The 21336-nt window shown below is 42.2% G+C and overlaps 1 protein-coding gene across 2 annotated transcripts; it reads left to right on the top strand.

The window, feature by feature from the left end:
• Positions 1-277: 277 nt before the first annotated feature.
• N4BP1 (NEDD4 binding protein 1) lies at positions 278-15257 on the top strand. 2 transcript variants are annotated; one of them, XM_064386416.1, is made up of 8 exons: positions 278-661; positions 3027-4780; positions 9096-9226; positions 9618-9714; positions 10940-11047; positions 12547-12654; positions 12829-12886; positions 14730-14870. In XM_064386416.1, the coding sequence occupies exons 1-7, from the start codon at positions 419-421 to the stop codon at positions 12848-12850; spliced, it is 2463 nt and encodes an 820-aa protein (XP_064242486.1). In that variant the 5' UTR covers positions 278-418; the 3' UTR covers positions 12851-12886; positions 14730-14870. The 2 variants fall into 2 exon arrangements, with proteins under 2 accessions (XP_064242486.1, XP_064242485.1); XM_064386415.1 differs by lacking the exon at positions 12829-12886 and having other exon boundaries at positions 14730-15257.
• The last annotated feature ends 6079 nt before the right edge of the window (positions 15258-21336 follow it).

Below are 21336 nucleotides of genomic sequence, written 5' to 3' on the forward strand. Positions count from 1 at the left end.
CTGCCCGGCCGGGGGAGCACCGCTGATCCCGTGCGCTCCGGGACGGCCCTGCCCGGCCGGGGGAGCACCGCTGACCCCCGTGCGCTCCGGGACGGCCCTGCCCGGCCGGGGGAGCACCGCTGCCCCGCCATGGCCCCGCCCCGCGGCCCTCAGGGGGCGGAACGGCCCCGCCCACAGGGCAGAGGGGCGGGGCGAGGCTGGCCGGGGGCGGGGCCAGGCTGGCCGGGGGCGGGGCGAGGCCGGCCGGGGGCGGGGCTAGGCTGGTCGGGGGCGGGGCTAGGCCGCCGGTGCTAACCATGGCGGCGCGGCTGCGGGCGGGCGCTGCCCGGCGCCGTCGCGGGCCGATGACGCGCGCGGCCGGTGCGGCGTTTCCCGGTGTCGCTGTTCCCGGAGCGATGGGAGTGCGCGCCCCGCGCTGATGGCGGCCCGCCGCACACCGCACGGCTCCGCGCCGGAGCCCCGCGTGGATGAGTTCACCGTCCCCGCCGAGAAGAGCCGCCTGCTGGAGCGCAGCCGGGACCGCATCGAGGGCTTGTTCGAGGTGCGGCTGGCCGTGCTGGGCGCGCAGGGGGACTGGCGGCCCGCGCTGCAGCCGCCCAGCGCCAGCGCCAGGATCTGGGTGCAGCTGGCGGGCTGCACGAAGGCCGTGAGCAGCGCCAAGGTAGGGCCCGGCGGGCTGTGCGGGCTGTGCGGGCTGTGCGGGCTGTGCGGGCGGAGGGCCCGCCGCAGCGGCACGGCGGGGCCGGGCGGGGAAAGGAAGGGTGGGGAAAAGCCCCGGGAGGAACCCGAACGGCGCTGCTCCGGCAGGTGGGTGTGTGCCCGGTGCCAGGGAGTCTCCCGCCGTGTTGACATAAGCGCAGGGAATAAAGCGAAACAACTCGGCTGGGAAGTGCGAAGTTCACGGGCACGGCGTTGGGAAAGAGTCCGGCCCGCGGCTGAGGATGGGCCGAGTTTTGGTTTAAAGAGAGATTAAAATGTTTCGCTTTCCTTCTTCCTCCCGGAGTCAAGAAATTCCTCGGAGTTGTTTGGGCGTTGCCATGTTTTCCCTTACAGAGTTCCCTTATTCTGTGGCATTTGGCAGCTCGTTGGCAAGGCTCTCAGTAACGCTTAACGCGGCTGCTATTTCCTTCTGTAGAAGTTGTCAGACCTGAACAGCCTCACCAGGCTGGAGCAGATAGTTCTCTCCTCAGCCCAGCTCTGATGAGGTGAGAGCGCTGCCCGTGCCGGTTGTGTCTCGGAGGGGGCAGCAGTTGCTGTGGAGTGTCTTCAGGCGTTTAAATGTCTTGCACAACTAACCTTTGGGGGGAGTTTCTCAGCAGCGATGCTGAAACTGATATTACTCATAATGAGCCTGGCAAGCACAGCTGTTTGAATCATGTGCTGAGCGTTTTGGTGTGAGCCGTAGCTAGGCTGAAGGTCCCTTTCCAACCCGAAATCTCGATATGCGGGTGTCGGTCGGTCTGTTTGTTTAACTGCGCTCGGATGTTCATGGGGATCCGCAGCGTGTGTTTTGTGACTGATTTCAGACTTGGCAGCCCGCTTTCAAACACTTGATTCGGTAACTGTCATGCACGTGTTCCTCAACATGTAATGCACTTCCTTACAGTGAGCTGTAAGGAAAATACTGTGAATATATAGGGGGTTGAATTATTTGACTCTGAAATTTAAATCAATTTGCCTGGGCTCAGAGAATCCAGAAGCTGTTACAGGTAGCTATTCTTCTCCAGGCATCTGCAGCACAACTTCCTTTTTTTCCAGGAAATTAAAGCACAAGAAATAAATAGCGCAAGATTTCCGTTTTCTAATTGCTGCTTTTCCTAACAAGATAAAAAAAATGTTTTCTACTTTAAAGGGTATGAGAAACTTGATTTCAGACACTGTCTGGAGGAATTATTGTATAGAGAGTACAATTGCTTGTCTTCCCTTGAAGGGTTTGGTGGTAGTAATTTGTGTTGTAATTTATCAGTCGCAGGTAATGTATACGTTCTCTATTGCTACTTAGTTAAAAACGAAAGTTCCTAGATTTAGAGTAGCCTTTTCACGAATTATGTTATCTTGTTGCTCTGCATAAGCAGTCATGTGATGAGCAGGGCGTGGAGAGTAGCCCTGTGGGTTTTGCTGTAGAAGCACTTTGTGCTGATATGCTCCTGGGGCAGCCTGCCTTGTACCCGTGATGATGTAACTCGATGTGATAGGAAATTATTCATTACCTTCTGGTGGTTCTCAGCTGCGTTTAAAAAAAATTATTGTTGGAGAGTAAATATATGTAGTGTACATGGGAGTCTGCAAATACAGTGTCTGCAGCTTAGAAGCTAGTTTCACTATATTAAAGAATTTTAAGCACAGAAGAAGGCAGTTTGGGAAAAATAATGCTATCTGAAAAAATAAATAGTATACTATATTGACAGAGTTTTGAACTGTTGACACATTTAAAACAAGGTAGTATAGTGAATTTACCGATTTACCTGTATAGCTTACAGGTGGCAGAAATAGCACTGGGATTGATTTTTGTGTGTGTGTATTTGAAAATCTTGAGCTTCAGGAACACAGAAGTATCTGGGGCCTGGAGTTTTCTCAGTCAGTAACAAAAATATAGGATGGCTGCTGGCATGATAAGCCTTAGGAAATGTACTTTGAAAGTTTTTAGAAGTTCAGGTTTATGGACTAGGTAGAACTCTAGTGAAAGGCATTTGTTCATGAAGAGCTCTCCTTGACCAAACAATAGGGATAGGAAAATAAATCTCTTCTGTATTTTAAACTGCTTGATCTACAAATTAAGTTACCTGTTGCTATCAGATATAAACAAGAGAATATAAAAGAGCGTTCTATGAGATCTATTTAAAATCATTTTAGATATTGGTGCTTTATTTCTATTGTCCTGTTTACTGGTAGTGTTGACTTTCTGACATGACTTATGCTAAGTTTGCTTTGTTTTCCAATGTTTCTGTCCATTACTGACCTAGTAAAAACCAGCTGGATATATTAGGTTTTCACAACTATTCACTCTGCTCTCTTTCTCCTCTTAGGAGTACATCAAGGGAGTGTGTGAACCTGAGCTAGAAGAAAAGGAGTACTACCCAAAGGACATGCACTGCATCTTCGTTGGGGCACAGAGCCTGTTTCTCAACAGTCTTATTCAGGATACCTGTGCTGATGTAACAGTGCTGGAAATGGGATTGCTCAGTATTAAGGGGGGTGCAGAAGCTGTTGTTATGGCTCAAAGTCACGTGCAGCAGTTTGTGAAGCTTTTTGAGAATAATGAAAGCTTATTAAACGACAATGAATCGGAGATTAAAAAGCAGTTCAGACAATTTGTGGAAGCACATGCAGATAAGTATACAATGGATTTACTGATTTTGCCTAGTGCACTAAAAAGAGAGCTCCTAGCTCTTACCCACACTGCTGTTTCTGAAGCGAAGATTGACATCATAGATCTCACAGGCTCTGAAAGCCCACAGCAGCTTGGACAGAACAGCACCTCCAAAGTCATTCCTGCAAACAGAGAAGGAAGGGCAGGTGGGGAGGAAGCAAGAAGCAGTGCTGGCACACCTGTAACTGAGCTTACAAAGCAAATGGACACTGTGTTTTCTGATGCTTCTGAAACAAGATTTGTTCCCATAAAGGATCCTCTGTTAGAGGCAGTGGCCTTTAAAGAGAGGCCGTCATGTAAAAGAAGGTCCTCTGATGAGGAGGAAAGGCTCCCTAAGAAGCATTTCTCTTTGGAAAATGATCCGCAAGTGAAATCTGCTTTACGTAAGAATCCTTCGGACCCTGATGCAGTTATTGATCTGGTTTTGGATAGCTGCAATGAATCAGATGGTCCTACTTACTGCCTTAAAGAAGGTGATGCTCTCACTGAGGAAATGGAATATAAGATTCTTGTGAACTTTTTCAGAACAATGGGATATTCCCAAAATATTGTAGAAAAGGTTATCGGTATCCTAGGACAATCTGTGGAACCATTAATATTGCTAGAAGAAATTGAAAAGGAAAATTTGAAGTTTAAAAAAGAACATGAACAATCATCTCAAAAGGCTAGAACTGTCAGTCTTCCTTTAGGAAATAATGTAAGTAATTCACAAAAGGTAGAAGACAAAGGCATTTCTAGGAATAAAAGTCCACTTAAATCCAGTCATACTTCAAAGGAGGCAAAAAATGAATACCACCAAGTAAGAGATGATCCAGACACACAAGTTGATGCAGAAGATAAAATGCATAGATTGCTATGCAAATCCCCTCCCAGCAAAAATTCAGTTCTGGGCCATAAACAGAGAGATGTTCGTGCCCCTGGTAAGAATCGCAACTCAAGGTCAAGCAATATAGAAACTGATGGTGAGGTAACTTTCAGCACTGTGCACGCTGGGGCTCTAAAGGATGTTGGCTTTGTAGCCAGAGGGAGCTCAGATGTGCAGCATATCTCAAGTAAGAGTAAAACTGCATTTCAGCAAAAATCTGCAAGGCCCTCAACGGTGCAGAACAGCCAGCCTGGTTCTGAGGAGCAGCTGGGACACTGCAGCTCTTCTCAAGCAAGGCCTCTCCACCAGCGCCTCTCCCAGACCTCACATGGTGACAATCCTGTCCCAGACCGGTTACTGTTTTCACAAAAACACCCTTCAAATCCAGACAGAGACACAGTGGGACCACATCCAGATCATTCAGTTACTGGAGTTCAAAGATTTTTGGACTCTCTGAAGAAGCCATACAAACTGGAGTTGATAAATGAACCTGGAAAACCATATTTAAAACATATCATTATTGATGGAAGCAATGTTGCAATTTCGTAAGTATGGTTCTTTTCAGCTATCCTTTTATTAACAGTTCAATGAACTTTCAGATTAAATGGGGGCTAAGAGGTTTCAGTGGCATGTGGTAAGGTTTGGCTAGCTAGGTTTTTGGTGTGCATGTACACAGTTGTGTCATTTCAGAGTAACCTGCTTTGAATCACCAGTGTTCAGCTCAATGTAACATTTCAGTCAGAAGTAATCTCAAGGCAAGCTTTGCTCTGTTGCAATCAGTGTTATGCATAACATTTAATTTGCTTTGCCAGTGCCTAACAACGAGGCTAAATTATTGTCAACTTAAGTGATTTGGATTTGGGGAATTTTTTTGTGCTCTTAATATCTTGTAGTTTTAAAATGGAGGTTATCATTTAGTAGTAACATATTTCTCCTCCAACAGCATTGCATTGCTTGGATTCTGTTATTTTTTGCAAATGTATATATGTATATTTACCAGCTATAGTGCATTACTGAGATTACACTATTTCTTTTATGCAACCCAGTGGATTGGCTGCACACACCCCACATTTCAGTAGGGCATAGTAGCTGGGTGCTATTGACCCACAGTCCCCCAAAAAGGTTATATAACAACTAGTGCCTTCTACCCAACCAAATGAAAATTGGTTATGAAATGTAAAGGACAGAGCTGCCTCAAAACAGCAGACCCATTGAGATATTAACATGTCCTACTAAATAATCAATGCTTGGGGGCCAGTTGCTTTGATCATGTAGGTATTCTGCAGCTTTCCTCTGGTTAAATAAAGCCTCATTCATTTCTTGCATTTCATAAAGTGAAGAGTTGTTTGCAAAATTGCCTTGAATTGTTCTCAATTCTACTTCTCAATACCTTGAGAACTGCTTCCATACAGTTCAGTTCTATGCTAGTTCAGGGTTCTTTTGGCCCCCGTTTTTGATGGGGGTGTGGGTATTCATGCATCACCCACTTGCTTAGACTAATGCTATATGGGTTCATGAATCAGTGCTTGCCTCATGTCATAAGTCTAGAAAGCTGCAAAAGCTGTAGAATATTTTCTTTTGGCACGTGCAGCGCGTTGTTCTGTTATCACGTTGTCTCAGGTTGCTTGTGGAATGAGAGAATGCCCAGAGTTTACCCTAGCTGCTAACAAGTATTTTTTTTAATTACCTGGTTTTGTATGCTGGAAACAGGCCTTTTGAGGGCAGACTGCCACATCCAGTTGTTGGATAATTTAAATTTTATTAAAATGTGGAAGAAACTCAGAATGAAAGAATAATTGAATGGAATTATATCTTCCTAGAATAGTTTGTAAATAATATGTACTTGTGGTGGTGCATCCAATCAGAAACATCAGGTGCCCAGACAAGGTGGGAAACAAAGGGTAAGCAATTATCCTTTGAAGCCTTGGTAAACTATTTACCTGAACCAAAGCCCAAATGGCACCATTGTTCCTGTGCTTTGGGGAAGAAAGCCCAGGAATTACCGAGCTGGGTTGTGGCTGGGGGGACACTTACTGCTGGTCAAAGTCAGTCATCCTGTGGCCCTGTAGCCAGCAGTTCTGAGTCCCTTTGAGCTGTCCTGGGGATCAGCAGCTGTGCCAGCGCTCCCTGGAGTGGGACCCTGCTCAGAGTTCACAGATCCTCACCTTTGTCATACTCAGAGCACTGTTCCTGGTGACAAAGCTCCCACACACCTCTCCATGCTTCCTGAGGTGTGACCCTTTTCTGTTGGGAAAGGCAAAGGAGCTTGGTGTGAGCATTTCACTGACGCTGAGTGCAATTTGTTGATGAGTTCCTTTAGCACAGAGAACTAGGTGTTCACACTGTGTACCTGCGTGTGTGAATTGATCACGGTATGAATGGCACTGCCTCAAATCTACAGTTAAGTCGTTGTTATAACTATAGTGAGCCCTGTGGAATTGCTTTGTCAATGCTTAAGTATTCGATGATTAAGTGCTGCTAAACCCTTTTGTACCCTTATCTTTGCACCCATATGCTTTGCACCCTCACCCCCTTCTGCATTCCTGCTTCTGTGTAAATCAGTACAAACTGATTCTGATTTGATCTTTGTATGCCCTAACCTGCGCAGTAAATAATGAACTTAGTCTTCACAAGTTCACAAGAGTGAACATTGCCTTCAAACTCTGTAAAGCCATATTTTCACAAATTCATATCAAACCCCGCCTTTGGCAATACCTTTGACGGTGTTTCTTTAAGCAGCCAAACCACTCATTTGCGACAGTATTTACTTTAGGTACAAACTAAAGGGAAAATGTTACATGTCCCTTGCTCTTTGCTGCTTGTGATCATCTTTGTTTAATTTAGGAAATACCTTTGTGTAGGGTCTTCACAGGATTTTAAAGAACCGGGACAGGCAAAGCCAGTATTTGCAATGGCATTTGGAGAACAGATGCAGTCTTTGTGGTGGATATCTTGAAAAGACCATCTTGCTGTGGTGATTTGCTGTCCCTTCAGATGTTTATCTAACTCAGTTAAAACATTTCTTATTTAATTTAATTGGGTGACTTTTTTTTCATATTATAGCTTACATTAAATCTACATGTTATTTGATAAAGTTGCTGCTATTTGTATGTTTTTAAGTTGTAGCAGAGCAGGATTTTGTGATCATTCAGGACAAATTAGGAGCTGGTTTTCTAAGCTTCAAAACCCTTAAAGAACAGTACATGGTAGTTCAGCCAGCTTGGAGCTCTAAAACAGGAGGATGAACAAGCAGAGAAAGCATAAATTTTGACATGAATATTGAGACCTCTGCATTTCTTGAAGTCCAGTTGAGAACCATTAATTCATTGAAAATATTTTAACAGAATTTTCCATTTTAATTAATAGGATGCCTAACTTAAACTTTAAATGCAGTCGTCATCCCAATAATTTATATCCTAGAAGATACCAAGAGTAACTTTTCTATGAAAGTTGCCTTCCTTTTTTGACTGTTCTTGACACCAAGAATGCTTTTTTTTTTATTAACGGCAGCTGTGGCATAGTATTTTTTTTTTCCCTCTGAAAATTCTATTTTTTTGGCTTTTATATTTCGGATATGACTTATTCATTTTTCTGCCTTTCTACATAAAGAATTTCTCTCAAAATTCAGAGAACCTTAAATATGTTTATCAAAATGTAAATCTATTTTTACAGAATTTACAAAACTGGAAAAGGATAAATGAATGCTACCAAAGGCTGAGTTTCACTGTAAAATATTTTCATGGAAATCTTTTAAAGACCATTATGGTGGGAAGATTTCTTGGTAGGTTAAACTAGAGTTTAAAAATAGGATTCTGTTCAAAACTAACAGGCCTTACTATTGGGGTTAATAGTAGCTAGTTAATAGCAAGTTAATAGCACTTGCCTGTTATTTGGGAGACTGGTTTAAAAAAGGAATACCACTTGCTCACTTACTGTTAAAAGTACTTTGTAGTGATTTGGCATCTAATTAAAAACGTAGATTATGCACTATTTTGCAAGAAATGCTTTGGCTGTTCATGCCATCAGTGCTCGATCAGTGTGTCTTTTCTAGGGAATCATATCTTTGTTTTGTCTAAGTGCAGCCTCTATGGAAATGCTGGAGTCTGGTTAGACATTTAATTGTGCCATGTGTTTAAACAGGCAAATAGGGTCATAGGGATAATTCCAGTTGGGAAGGGCCTCACAAAGTCATCAATTCAAGTCTTTGTGTCCCCTCATTTTAGGCAGGTGCTGGTTTTTCTGGAAAGTCACTTAAGGGAGTTGTAAAAACAGATAATGAATATCTTACATTTTTTAATTGAGAAAAAAAATTAATGCCAAAATACAATGTTTTGAAAATATTTCTTCAAAGAAATTACATTATTTGTTTCAGAACAATTGTTCAGACTGTTGGAATGAGAGAGGAGGCCCTGATAGTTATCAGAGAGCTGTTCAGATGTAATCCTTGGTAATCAGTTGCACCAAAGGTGTTCTGTTTTGTCGTAGGACTGTATTTGGAACTACTGCACTGTTGGATTGTTACAGTTTTAATCTATACTCAATAGAGTTCAGAAACCATCACTATGGGCCTCTTTTTTAAAGCGAAACCTGCTTCTGATTACTCCATTGTTGTTGTGCTCAGGAAACTGAAAGGAGACTGAGCTATAAAGTTGCAAAGTGATGTATCTGTTATCTTCTTCTGCTGAAGAGCTCTTTCCATTTAGAAGATTCCTTATCTTTAACACCCATCTGCCTTTTCTTTTCCTGAGGCTCTATGTGGGACTTTCAGCTTCACTTTGCAGGGTTTTGTTCCATTTTCTTTCTTTTCCTGGTATTAAAACCCTGGTGAATTTAATCTCCCTTCTTTTTGTTTCCCCTCAGTCATGGTCTAAGGAAGTTCTTCTCCTGTAGAGGAATTGCAATAGCTGTTGACTACTTTTGGAAACGTGGCCACAGGAATATTACTGTGTTTGTTCCACAGTGGAGAACAAGACGTGACCCTTCCATTACAGGTGAGGGACATTTCCTAATGTTTCCTTAATTAAACCAGACTGTAACTATTTCTTTGGGACTTCTGTGAAGAATGAATGGAGAAGGAATGTTTCATCAAATGTTGAGCAGGAGCAGTCTGGCTGCTCAGCATGAGTAATTTGCTTTCCATACACAGTGTGAGACCCTGAAATGCTCCTTAAGCTGACAGGTGTGCCATCAGTGGAGGCCTTTTTGGGTTGGTTTTTGTTTGCTCTTTAATTTCTAGTTTTGACTTCCTCTTCCCCATTTTTATATGGTATGAGTAATTCTTCAGCTATCAATGACATTTCTATAGCTTAATTGGTACAAAAATAGCCAATCTTATCTCTGGTAATTTTATCTCAGACTAATTGTCAAATCATGTTTTAACAGAGCAGAATTTCTTAACGCAGCTCGAGGATGTTGGAATATTGTCTTTAACCCCTGCAAGGATGGTTTTAGGAGCAAGAATTGCTGCTCATGATGACAGGTACAGAATATACGTCGTTTTAAAGTCTTCTTAAGCATCTGACTAATGCTTGTAAAAGCTCAATATTTCATGAGCAGTTCTGTTAGCTAGTTCTGCAGCCTTTCTAGACAGAGCTATGCATCCAACCTGAGTTTTACATCTGTTACATTATTTCACTGTTGTAGGAAACGCTACTATGTATTCAGAAAGTCAAGGAGAACTACAAATTTTCATGGCAATTAAAAAAAAAAATTGGCTGGCTGAAGAAATTAATCTTCCAGTAATGTTTTTATGCTTTCCTGGTCATCACTCTATCCCTGAACTGCCTTTATTCTTGGGGCACAAATCAGCTGCTGGTCAGTTAGTTTTTAGCTCCATTTTCTTCTTGATGCCATGTTGGCACACAAACCTTGCTGTGTATTTGGAGCAGTGTATTTGCAACAATGCATAAGCCAGTGAACTTCCAAGTTCATTTGACCACCAAAGACCAACTTTAAAATGTGGGGATCATCTGTCAGTGAACAAGACACAGTAAGCTTTAGGAGTCTGTGGGAGTTGCCTAGTACTTCATTAATGTTTTATATATACCCAGCCTTTCATAAGTAATGCTCTGGCAGTGCAGTTGAGATTACTGTGGAAATAAGTCTTGTAATAACATATTTGCACTTTTGTTAAAAGCATGCACTTTCCTTTAAAAGGACACCATCCATTATCTTGTGGCTAGAATTGTTTCAAATGGCAAAAAATGTGTTTTCAGAGACATTGTAACAGAAAGCAAACATTTTTTTTCTTAATAAATCAGTAGTTGTTTTGTCATAGTTTAACAGAAGACTTTTTAAGAAGTGTTGACAGAGCAAACCACTAATATGCATTAACACTAAGCAAAAAAGTATATAGAAATGAGTTTGTGTTGGATTGTGTAATAACTGCACAAAGCATGCCATTTATCTGTCCAAATATTTACACCATGGGGTTTGGGGGCCTTTGCTTCTATGGGTTTGTTTGCTTGGGTTTTTTTAATGGGGAAGAAAACATCCCATAAAGACTGCTGCACTATATAAGTGCATGCTACCAAAAACATTGTTGTAAGTTTAAGGTGGGTAAAACCAGTAATTTCTGGTAATCAAGGTGCTTGTTTTCATGCAAATAGATTACTTTGGGATGATAAAATGTTTCATTTTCTAAGTCTTTGGATTGTTTTCAGCAAAACAAACTATCTTAGTGATCTTTGAAATTAATTTTACAGATTTTTATTACACCTTGCTGCTAAAACTGGAGGTGTTATTGTGACTAATGACAACTTCAGAGAATTTGTGACAGAGTCATTTGCCTGGAGAGAAATTATTCAGAAAAGGTAATTATTGAATTTCTGTGAAATCTTAAAAGGGTGGCTGTCCTTGCAGTTGTAGGCATTCTACCTACATGTGGGATTTTGCTATCTTTAATTAATCTGTCATGCAGTTCTGGTAGATCCAAACAAAGTACTCTGACTCACTGTGGTGATTCATGGCCTTACGGTCATGTGTTGAGTAGTCTAATATCCTTGTTATTCATATATTCTGTCATGTATGTGTGTTAATTGCTCTCATAAGCAGGAGCTTGGTGTAACAGCATGTGTGTCACTTCTGAAGGTCAGTGTTGGATCTTGTTTGAGCAGTCCACTTTCACAGCCCCTCTTGTCTGGAAGCTCATTTTTTTTCAGGGAGACATGATAGCTGATGAGGATGTAGTGTCACTTTTAATTATTTAGAATCAATCACTCTTTACTCAAGTGGGACAGATTTTCACAGCTAAACAAAATGAACTCTTGTAGCATATCCATGTAGCCATTTCCCTGCAGTTGGTCTTTGGGTTTAGATGAGTTCACTTCATTACCAGATATTCCTGCTTCATCTTGTGGACTTTGTTTCTGCTTGTTTCTTCTTGTTTGTTGGGTTTGGGTGTTTGGGATTTTTTTTTCCAGTTTCAGTTAAATCAGGTTATTTTACTGCTGAGGTGTGATCTTGTTAGTAAAATTTCCCACTAATCCCTCAGTGTCCCTGACATTTTCTGAGGGTGCATCTGTTACAGTGGCTGGAGTCAGTCTAGCTCTAATGAAATAAGGAACTAAAAACTTGTCCTGGATTGACAGTACAGCTGTGAGACCATGGAGTTGATGCTGGCTAATCATGTAGGCATTTACATAATTTCTTGAGTGAATTCTACCCAAGTCAGGTTCTGTTCTTCCACAGAACTTTAGCAAGAATACTTGGTGTGGCATCTTGAGTCTGTGGTTTTTTAAGAGGTTATGTTAACATCTGGTATTAGTTTTACTTCTGGGGAAATTCCACTGTACCAAGTCTTCTCCTTGCAGACAAATTTCAGTTGAACTGGATTGTGTTGTTTTGGTTTTTTTATGTTGATTTCTACCTGTCCCAGAGTGATTCCAGAAAAACAGTTTTGTGTCTTAACTGTAAGCATTTGGTACTATATTTGCTAGTTGTGTGGCATTCTGCTAACACAAGCTTTTCAGCTACATGACTGAAGATTCTTGCAAGGAAAAGGAGTTAGAACAACCAAGAAATCTCTGATCACCTAGAAAATTCCACAGTGATCTTGTTGCAAATCTTCTGTCATAAAACAGTTGCTGTAAAAAAAAAAAAAAGGGAAAGCTCTGTTCTGCAGTGTAATAGGGAGAGTTCACAGCTCCCATGGAATTAGACAGGAAATGCTGGTTGTGTCTTAGTTGGGTTTACTAATTAGTCTTCAGGGACTCCTGATGTGGTGTCTACTCTAAGGAAATTCGTCCTGTGCTACAAAGGTGAAGGACAACAAGGGTGAAATACCTTGTTATTTAAAAGAACTCTCTTGCAGGTTGCTCCAGTACACTTTTGCTGGTGACATATTTATGGTTCCTGATGATCCTTTGGGAAGAAATGGACCCAGATTAGATGACTTCCTTCGAAGTGAAGGCTGTTCTAGGTATAAACACTGTTTTCACTTTTGTTTGACACAGTTATTTCACATTTGAAATAAACTGTTCTCCTGCTTCACTCACACACCTGTAAAGCACAGTAAAGTTAAGCAGGAACACTGTAGCATGTAGCAGTTTAACAAAAAAAACCCCAATAAATCACATGTTTCCTGTTACTTCAGTTCGTTCAGAAACTGCTGGTGACATTTGCCTCTGAGATCTCTCTGAGAGCTGAGATAAGTATGACAAAAGCTTCTGCTGAGATTTGGCTGTGGTGGCTTTCATGCACGGGTGTGTTAACAGCACCCAAAGGTGCCAGAGATGTGGGTATGTGTTGTTAATTACACTGATGTTACCTAAGACACCTTGGTTGGTCACTTCTTCCTAGTGGGACGATAGGTGCTACAAACACCCTGCACTCAGGTTTTTTTGCTACAGGAGAGACACTTCACCTCATGGTTGAGGGTACCTTACTCTTGCCAAAACAATTTTGGAGGCATTGTTATTAAATCTGTTTGTATTGGAGTAATATAATTATTATAATTATAAATATTAATGAACATAAATTGTTCATTTAAGATCAATGTACTTTTGAAATGTGGACATATTTAAAGTATGAATTTGCTTTGCACGAACTGCCAAGATTTGAGGATTAGTTTGCTCTTTTGCACAAGAAAATAATATCCTGTTCTTTCACCAGTTTAGGAATTAGAAATGCTAAGAATTCTGAGGAGTATTGAGAGGGCTTTTAAAAACAAGGGAGGTAACTTAAAAATTTTCAATAGAAAAGGGAACCTATTCTTAAGGATTAATACAAAGAATAAGCAAGAATCTCATCTATTGTAAATATTTGAGGAAAGTAGAACATTTTTATACCATAGATTACAAGCTGATTTGAAAATTAGTGTGTTGACTTTAAAAAAGCAAGTGCAGTGCTAGTACTCCAGAAGGAAATGCTGAATATTCAAGCTCTCGTACAAAACCTTTGAGATGTTATTTGGAACACTGTGTTTTACCTGCCTGTGTCTGAGAGAAGTAAAATGAAAACTGAGCGTTCTGAGGTAGGTGAGTGTGATGATCGTAGAAATGGAGAGAGTCTTGTGTGAAGACCACAGAAGAGCTTGGTTTCTTATCTGTAAATTTGGAACTGGAAGTAGGCTTTGGTGTTTGTTTTGGGATTGGGCTGGGTGGGGGAGAACCAGGAAGAACAGAGAAAAGCTGCCATTGCCAAGAGTTAATTTAGTTCCTTCCCTGTGACTTTTCTACATGATTTAAATGATGCAGAAAGCATAAATGGCACCAGGAACAAGACCAGAAACTATTAGAATCTTCAGCACTTAGAAAACCTTTCCACACTGAGTAACTGGAGGTGTCATAACCCAAATGCTTTTAAAATAGAGCTCTGTAATTTAGGTACTGTTTCACTTGGTGGTAGGAAACTAGACTGTAACATGAGTTCCACTTCACATTTCCCTGGTATCTGCTGGCATCTGAAGTAGACTGACCTTAATTTTTTGTAGTGCTAGCAGTGCATAGAGTAGCAAAACTTTTTAAAGTCTGAAATGAATTGCAATAATTAAGAGTATTCAAATCCTGAGATTGCTGAAACATCTTCATTGGCCTGTTAAGGATACCATACAAGGGAAGCAAGGCCCTGATCTAAATATGAGCACAGCTCAGTCCAGAGCAAAAGTACATGAAGAATAGTCTTGTGAAGCAGTCTTGGAACTGGTCTGTCAGCATTTTCACATGCTCCACGTCAGTGTGCATGTATTCAATGTATCTCTTTTATCTATACCTTCCTAAAATTTGCTGTAATTTGCCAACTAAGGACTCACAGCATATTGAGGCTATTTCTGGGTGATATTAATGTTAGTTGTGCCAGATTCATATATTGAGATCTGTTATGCCTCCTGTTTTGTTTCACTTTGAAAGAATGCTTGTCATTTGATTCCAGTCAGTAGCTGGCTGAGCAGCAGGGAAGTTTGTTATACACACTTGAATCTCTCTCATATATAGAGAGAACTACAGCTAGCATGTCCTTTAGCTTAATTAATTAATTTTTTTTTATTTTGTTTCACAGAGATTCCTGGTCAACACACAAGGCTTTACAGAGCAGTGGACAATATTTTTCTGAGACACCCTCATTCCTCCCCAAAGTGAGCAGTAGCAGTCGACAGCCTGGGGGCAGAGTGCACGATGATGATGATCGTTCATCCCCATTGCTTCCACTAGAAGAAAACACAGAGCCTTGTCCAGCAATTCCACCACAGAGATCTCCCTCAGAAACAGCCCAGCTAAGACAAGCCCTGATCAAAATTTTTCCTGACTATGATCAAAGACAGAAGATTGATCAAATACTATCTAATCATCCATTCATGAGAGATCTTAATGCACTGTCTGCCATGGTGCTTGACTGAATGCTTACACAGCTTTTATATCACAACTGCTCTGACTAATAATTATCAATGTGAAGAAAAATGTCGCTCTTTTATGTTACTTTGTGAATATTAAAAACCTAATTTTATTTGTATAAACAAAGATATTTTTGTGTATGTTCTGTTGCTAATAGATGCCTGGTTTTGGTAAATTAAAAACTGCTGCTACTACAGATTTTTAGTAATATTTTCTATGAAAAAAAAAAGTATTTCTGCTTCTCTTGAATTGCTTGTTAAAGCAGTGGCAGTACTCCCTTTTGAGCAGCGTGTTAGTACTTTTTATGGAACCCTTTTCCTGCAAGGCAGAATTCCTGTCAGTTGGAGACCGGCGTGTGGGAGCAGCTGCCAGCAGGTGGCGGCTGTGGGCCCGTGAGGATCCCGGGAAGGGCGTGAAAGTCCAAGAAAATCCCTTTGCTCTTTCTGGCTGGAAGTGCTGTGTGGGGTAGTTAGAGGAGAAAGTGTAAATTCACAACTCTCAGGGAGAAGGTGTTTTGAATTCTTTAAAATATCTGAAATCTACAATGATTTTTAAATTGGAAATTATCTTGATTATCAGTATTCGTTCAGAATAATTTTAATATCTTTAACAATTGCACTGATGCCTTGTCTGTTCTAAGTGTGAATGGTGTGGTGTTAACAGAATGTGACACTGTCAGTGTAGAAATGGCTTTTTTTGTGCAGAGCTACAGCTGTAGTCAACTCCACCCCTTTAGATCTGTTCTGGGATCTATCCCAAAAGCAAGGTGCAAAAAAGGAAGATGAATTTATGAAAGCTGACCAATAGGACTGCTTTCTAGAGCAGAGCAAAGTCAAGATTGTCTGTATCTCTGTACACACTTAAGTCTGTTACTCTGTCCTTTTAACCAGTCTCTGGTGCCAAGTGTTCACATGAGTAAAATCAAATTAGACTGTAAAGAAAATGAGCCTACATTCAACTTCTGATGTACTGAGTCTTACCCTAAAGCATCAGTGGCTTTCTCTCCAGTTCCACAGGGCCTGAAATCACTGTTTATATGCAAAAGAGCTGAAATATACTTGAGGAACTGGGGGTTTTGGAAGACTGTTTGAAAGACTTTTTTGCGTGGCCCTTTCACATTTTGTGGAGTCAGAAATGGAAGGCAGTCTTGCTCTTCCCTGAACACAAGCAACCTGAAAGAGAATTGCAGCAAGAACAAAAAAGTTTTAGGAACAGTAGTTACAGCTTCTCGAAAATACAGGTGATGATGAAGAGAGGCCTTTAATGTTTCTGCATCCAAACAGGCAAATCTAAATTATTCTTTATTCTATGTAAGTGAGTGGGAGATTTGCTATTCAGGTGGGCAGAGTCCTTCTGACCAGCACATGTTTGCCAAGAACTAGTTCATACCTGTGAAGTGTTAAGTAATCTCCGAGGTCTAATCCCATAAAAACTTAGGCAGGTTCTTAAAGCCTGTTTCACTGACTATAGTTGGTATAATTTTAATAAATAGTAAGAGAATAAATCACCAGCTCCCTGACACTGCCTGGGGGGCCTGTGTACATGTGTGAACATGCTCCTTGAAGAACTTGTCTTCTTTTCATTGGGTATATCCCTGATTGCATATGTTCTTTTCACTTTATAGGTGCTAGTGTGGGGTTATTAATCTATTGTAATCTTTATTTCATAGAGAATTGCTTCATGGAGTTGGAAGGGACCCACAAGGATCATCCAGTCCAACTCCTGGCCCTCACACTTCAACACTCCCACCCCGTGCCTGAGAGCATTGTCCAAATACTTCTCGAGTTCTGTCAGGCTTGGGGCTGTGCCCACTCCCTGGGGAGGCTGTTCAGTGCCCAGCCACCCTGTGGGTGAAGAGCTTTTTGCTGATCTAACTTAAATCCCCCCCACTCAGCTTCAACCCTCAAGTCCTGTCACAAGAGATTTTAGTAATACTCTTTCTGTATTTCTCCAAAGTGTGTTTCTGAAGCATGCCTCGTGCTATTCGACCTCAGTGGCTGCAAAAGCACAGCTAGAAGCAGTGTTTGCAGTGGAAAATACCGGGGACTTCCCCTTACGTGTGAGTGACCCGGCATTTCCCTCTCGCTCCCTTTAAAGTCCTGAGACTGATTCCTGGTATGAGGCCAAGTGCAGGATTTCTGTGACAAATACAGCATTTTACTGTTAAAAGGAGTGTTTTCTCTTACGTCTTAAGGGCATGTAATGTAAACAATTTCATTGCAGTTGTCAACAAGCAAAGTTCAGATGAGTCCCAGTAGTCGGTGCTCGTGCTGCTGTTTTCCTTCCTGTTTCAGTGCCTTATTGGGGTAGCTGTGTTTTGGAAGAGCATTTCTGAACCAGAGAGAGTGCCTGTGAAAGTTCCATGACAAACAGTGACTCACAGTGTCTTTCTAATACTGGCAGTGCTTCCTTCTGTTTTGCAAGCTTGCGGGCTATGTTTGATATGAATGCCTTTCCTGCTAGAATTCTGTGTAGCTGCATTAAATGCTATTTTTAGATCTGGGGCTGGTTTATGTTCTGGATGGCTCTGTTTTATTGGAAAGGAGTAGCTCTGCTATAATTCATGTATAAGACCTGTTATTTTCACAAATACAGTTTAGAATAATAATGACTTTGCAGATTCTGAGACTTAATAGGCTGCCTGCTATTTGGAGGAGTCTGGTTGTATAAGCAGGTGTTTCTCTGATGTGTTCAGTTTCTCTTTTTTATCACAGAATGGAAACCCAAGTGCCTTACAACAGTGTAACTCACGGTGTTCAGACTGTTCCTATCCTTCCTGACTGCTACTCTTTGTGCTCAATTTTGTACATAAATCTACCACTTTTGTATATGTTGGTATGTAACTCTGTGCATACAGTGGAAATACTGCAGTGCTGAAGTAGATGGTGTAGACAATGACTTTTAAAAAATAGATGGATTTTAGATTTGTACATTTTTTAAAATGTGTATTGTATGCATTTATGTTTAGAATGTGGTTCCATTGTACTGTTCAAACTCTGCTAAGCTGCGTATGACAATCCCAAATTTTTGCTGTCTGCCTTGTGGCTCACTAAGTTCTGTCAGATTGCATTATATAATTTTAAATGGCTAATTCAAAGGAAGCATTTTTTAAGAAGAAACTGAGTTTGAATGCACTGGGTCCCCTTTTCAGCTCCACTTTAGTATTTTTAACTGTTTCAGGAATGATATTTTAAGCGTACATAAGAGAAATAAAATATTACATATTTTTAATTAAACAGAAACAAGTCCAAAGACATCGTCAGAATTCTGAAATATATCCATTGAGTTTTATTTTACTATCATTTTTCACTAACTATAGGAATAATTGTGATTCAAATCCAAAGCCAAGCATAATTTTTCTCCCTGGCTGTTGAATAAGCGTGCGATATTCAAAGTATTGAGTCTTAGTATTGCTAAGATAAAGATTTGCTGAGCAAAATATTAAGAGTCTATTCATCAAAAATAAAAGGCTGGCTTGCATGTGTTTTATACAGAACACAGGCCGTTCTCGGTGAGGAGGTGAATCCGAGCGGTTGATTCCCGGGTGTCCGGCCCGGTGTCAGGGGACAGGAGGTGGCGCCGCCGGCCCGGGGGAGCCGGGCCCGGGCTGAGGGCAGCGCCGGGCCCGGGCTGAGGGCAGCGCCGGGCCCGGGCTGAGGGCAGCGCCGGGCCCGGGCTGAGGGCAGCGCCGGGCCCGGGCTGAGGGCAGCGCCGGGCCCGGGCTGAGGGCAGCGCCGGGCCCGGGCTGAGGGCAGCGCCGCGCCCGGGCTGAGGGCAGCGCCGGGCCCGGGCTGAGGGCAGCGCCGCGCCCGGGCTGAGGGCAGCGCCGGGCCCGGGCTGAGGGCAGCGGCAGCGCTGCGCCCGGGCTGAGGGCAGCGCCGGGCCCGGGCTGAGGGCAGCGCCGCGCCCGGGCTGAGGGCAGCGGCAGCGCCGGGCCCGGGCTGAGGGCAGCGCCGCGCCCGGGCTGAGGGCAGCGCTGCGCCCGGGCTGCGGCGCCCCGGTGTTTTACCGCGTCCCTACGGCGTGGGCTCCCCTCGCCTCTCGGCTCAGGGACTCTGCGCGCTCTGGCTCGCTGGCAGTTTGTGTTTGATAGGCGCATGAAATTGGTGGTAATGTGTTTATGTTTACCTTTTATATGAGTTCCTTGGATGCTGAAGTGCGGCCAGAAGTCTGCTGTTTGAGCAGTTCTGATTGCCAGGAGTTTAAGATACCGGTGCATGAGAAATTATATTTAAAATAAATAAATAAATAAATAAATTTTGGTATTCAGAAGTATTGTATTAAAAATCCGAGACAGCATCTTGAGGGCAGAGCCGGCTGGCGAGCCCGTGGTGAGGGGCAGCGCAGGATCCAGAGGCAGGAGCCGCCCTTGCTGGGCAGTGACCCGGAGCACACAGCTCTGAGCCGGGCTGAAAGCGCTGCCCGGGGATTCCTCCTCCCTTCTGTGGGGAGCATCCCCAGCCCGAGCCCAAACTCAGCTCAGCGAGGGGTTTTGCAGACAGGGAAATGGGGAATATCTAAAAGGCAGAGCGTGAATGTCTGGGATTATTTTCTGTGAGGAGAAGGAGGAGGTACACTGTGGTTTATAAATACTTTGTGTGGGAGATCTTCACAGCAGAGGGCCTTGAATTAAAAGAGGCACATCGGAGTCTTTTGCCAGATCTACTGGCAGAACACCAAGAGTATGGATAAGGGCATTCTTGACATTCTGAAGTGAAGGGGCATTAAAATAGTAATATTTGGCATTCATTGGGAATAAATTAATGTTTTCTGTCACAGTTGTAGCTATCCAAGGATTCTCTACATTAGGAAAACAGAACTTGCCATATTTTAACTTTTAACCAAGTTTTTATTCTCTTGGCCTGTGTGCCTATCAGCTGCTCACACCTAATCTAAAGAGAAATTTCCTGGGCTGAATATAACTTATTGCGAAACGTATACCATCAACACACAGCTTCCCAGTGTCCAAACCTGTTTCCCTTCCAGACGTGAGCCAGAAACAGACTTTTGAGTAAATGAATAAGAAGATAGCACTAGAAATGAAATTGTTTAAGAAAATGCTAGGGTGATCATGAAATTAATTCACAGAGTCTCTATCAACTCAGTGTGTGCACATGATTATTTTTGTATAATACCCTTCAATGCATTAATTTTGACTAAAAATTATTTAGGGCTCTGATTCATAAGCAGTAGATGTAGTGGCCTAAAATGCTATTGGGGGTGGTTGCAGGAGATTGACTACAGCTGCCCTTGCTGGATGCTGTGTGCTGGTTTCTGTTGTCACAGCTGGTACAGTGGTTTAAACTCTTGTTGGTCATGAGTCTGAGCCCTCTCTTCTCTGCTGTCAACAAAAATGCAGAGGAGATAAAGATATAGTGGCTAGATTGTTATCCTTTGTTTTACTGCATCCATCAAAGCCCTACTTTGTAAATGGAAATCAAATTAAGCTTTCCAATATTACAGCAGCTATGAGTCTTCCAAATGATGATGGATTGAAATAATTCATGCAAAAGCCCAGGATATCTCATCTATCCCATCTGGTGGATTTAGTCTCAGGGCCTTTCAGGGACATTATTCAAATGTTTCTGGTAGGAGGTGAATGTAATTGCTGCTTGAGGAGCTACTTGGGAAGGGAGGTTATGATTTCTTTTAATGTAATATTTAATTATATACAAATAATAAAGCAGCTTAAATAAGTTTGTAATGTTTCTGTAAAACTATCGTAACCCTTTCTTTCTTTCCTCACTGATGGGCTCTTGCTTGTCTTTTATTTGTCTCATAATGCACCAAAGGTGAGTGATGCATTGTGGAAAGGATTTAATGGGACTCTGCATTAAATTGAAGTATCTGATCAGTGTTTAGCCAGTGCTGCACAGCAGAGACAGAAATAGTCTGCTGCTTTTTTCCCCCAACTAAGGTATACGTGACACCTTCTTCTTAGGACTGCTGTGGTTATGGATTAAATACTAGTGCTGCATGCACATATCCTCTTTCTCCTATAAAATAAGGGGAAGGTGTACATTGAAAAAGTTTCACTAGAATGACATCTCCTAATGCTGTAAACATACAGAAACACAGGCAAGAGGAACTCAGCTAAATTAAAGAAGGCAGGCCAGTGGGCAAGGAGGAGCCTTGTTTGGTATCAAACAAACAGGGGCTGTGTGCTGTTGTGGCACAATAAAGTCAGTAGTCCTACATCCAGCTATGAAAGTAGCAGCATTTTCTGAGTATGAAAAATTGAAGTTATGAACATTGGTTTCCAGTTTCTTCCTGGG

Source organism: Passer domesticus, chromosome 12, assembly GCF_036417665.1.
Source record: "Passer domesticus isolate bPasDom1 chromosome 12, bPasDom1.hap1, whole genome shotgun sequence".
In the NCBI taxonomy this organism is placed as follows: Eukaryota; Metazoa; Chordata; class Aves; order Passeriformes; family Passeridae; genus Passer; species Passer domesticus.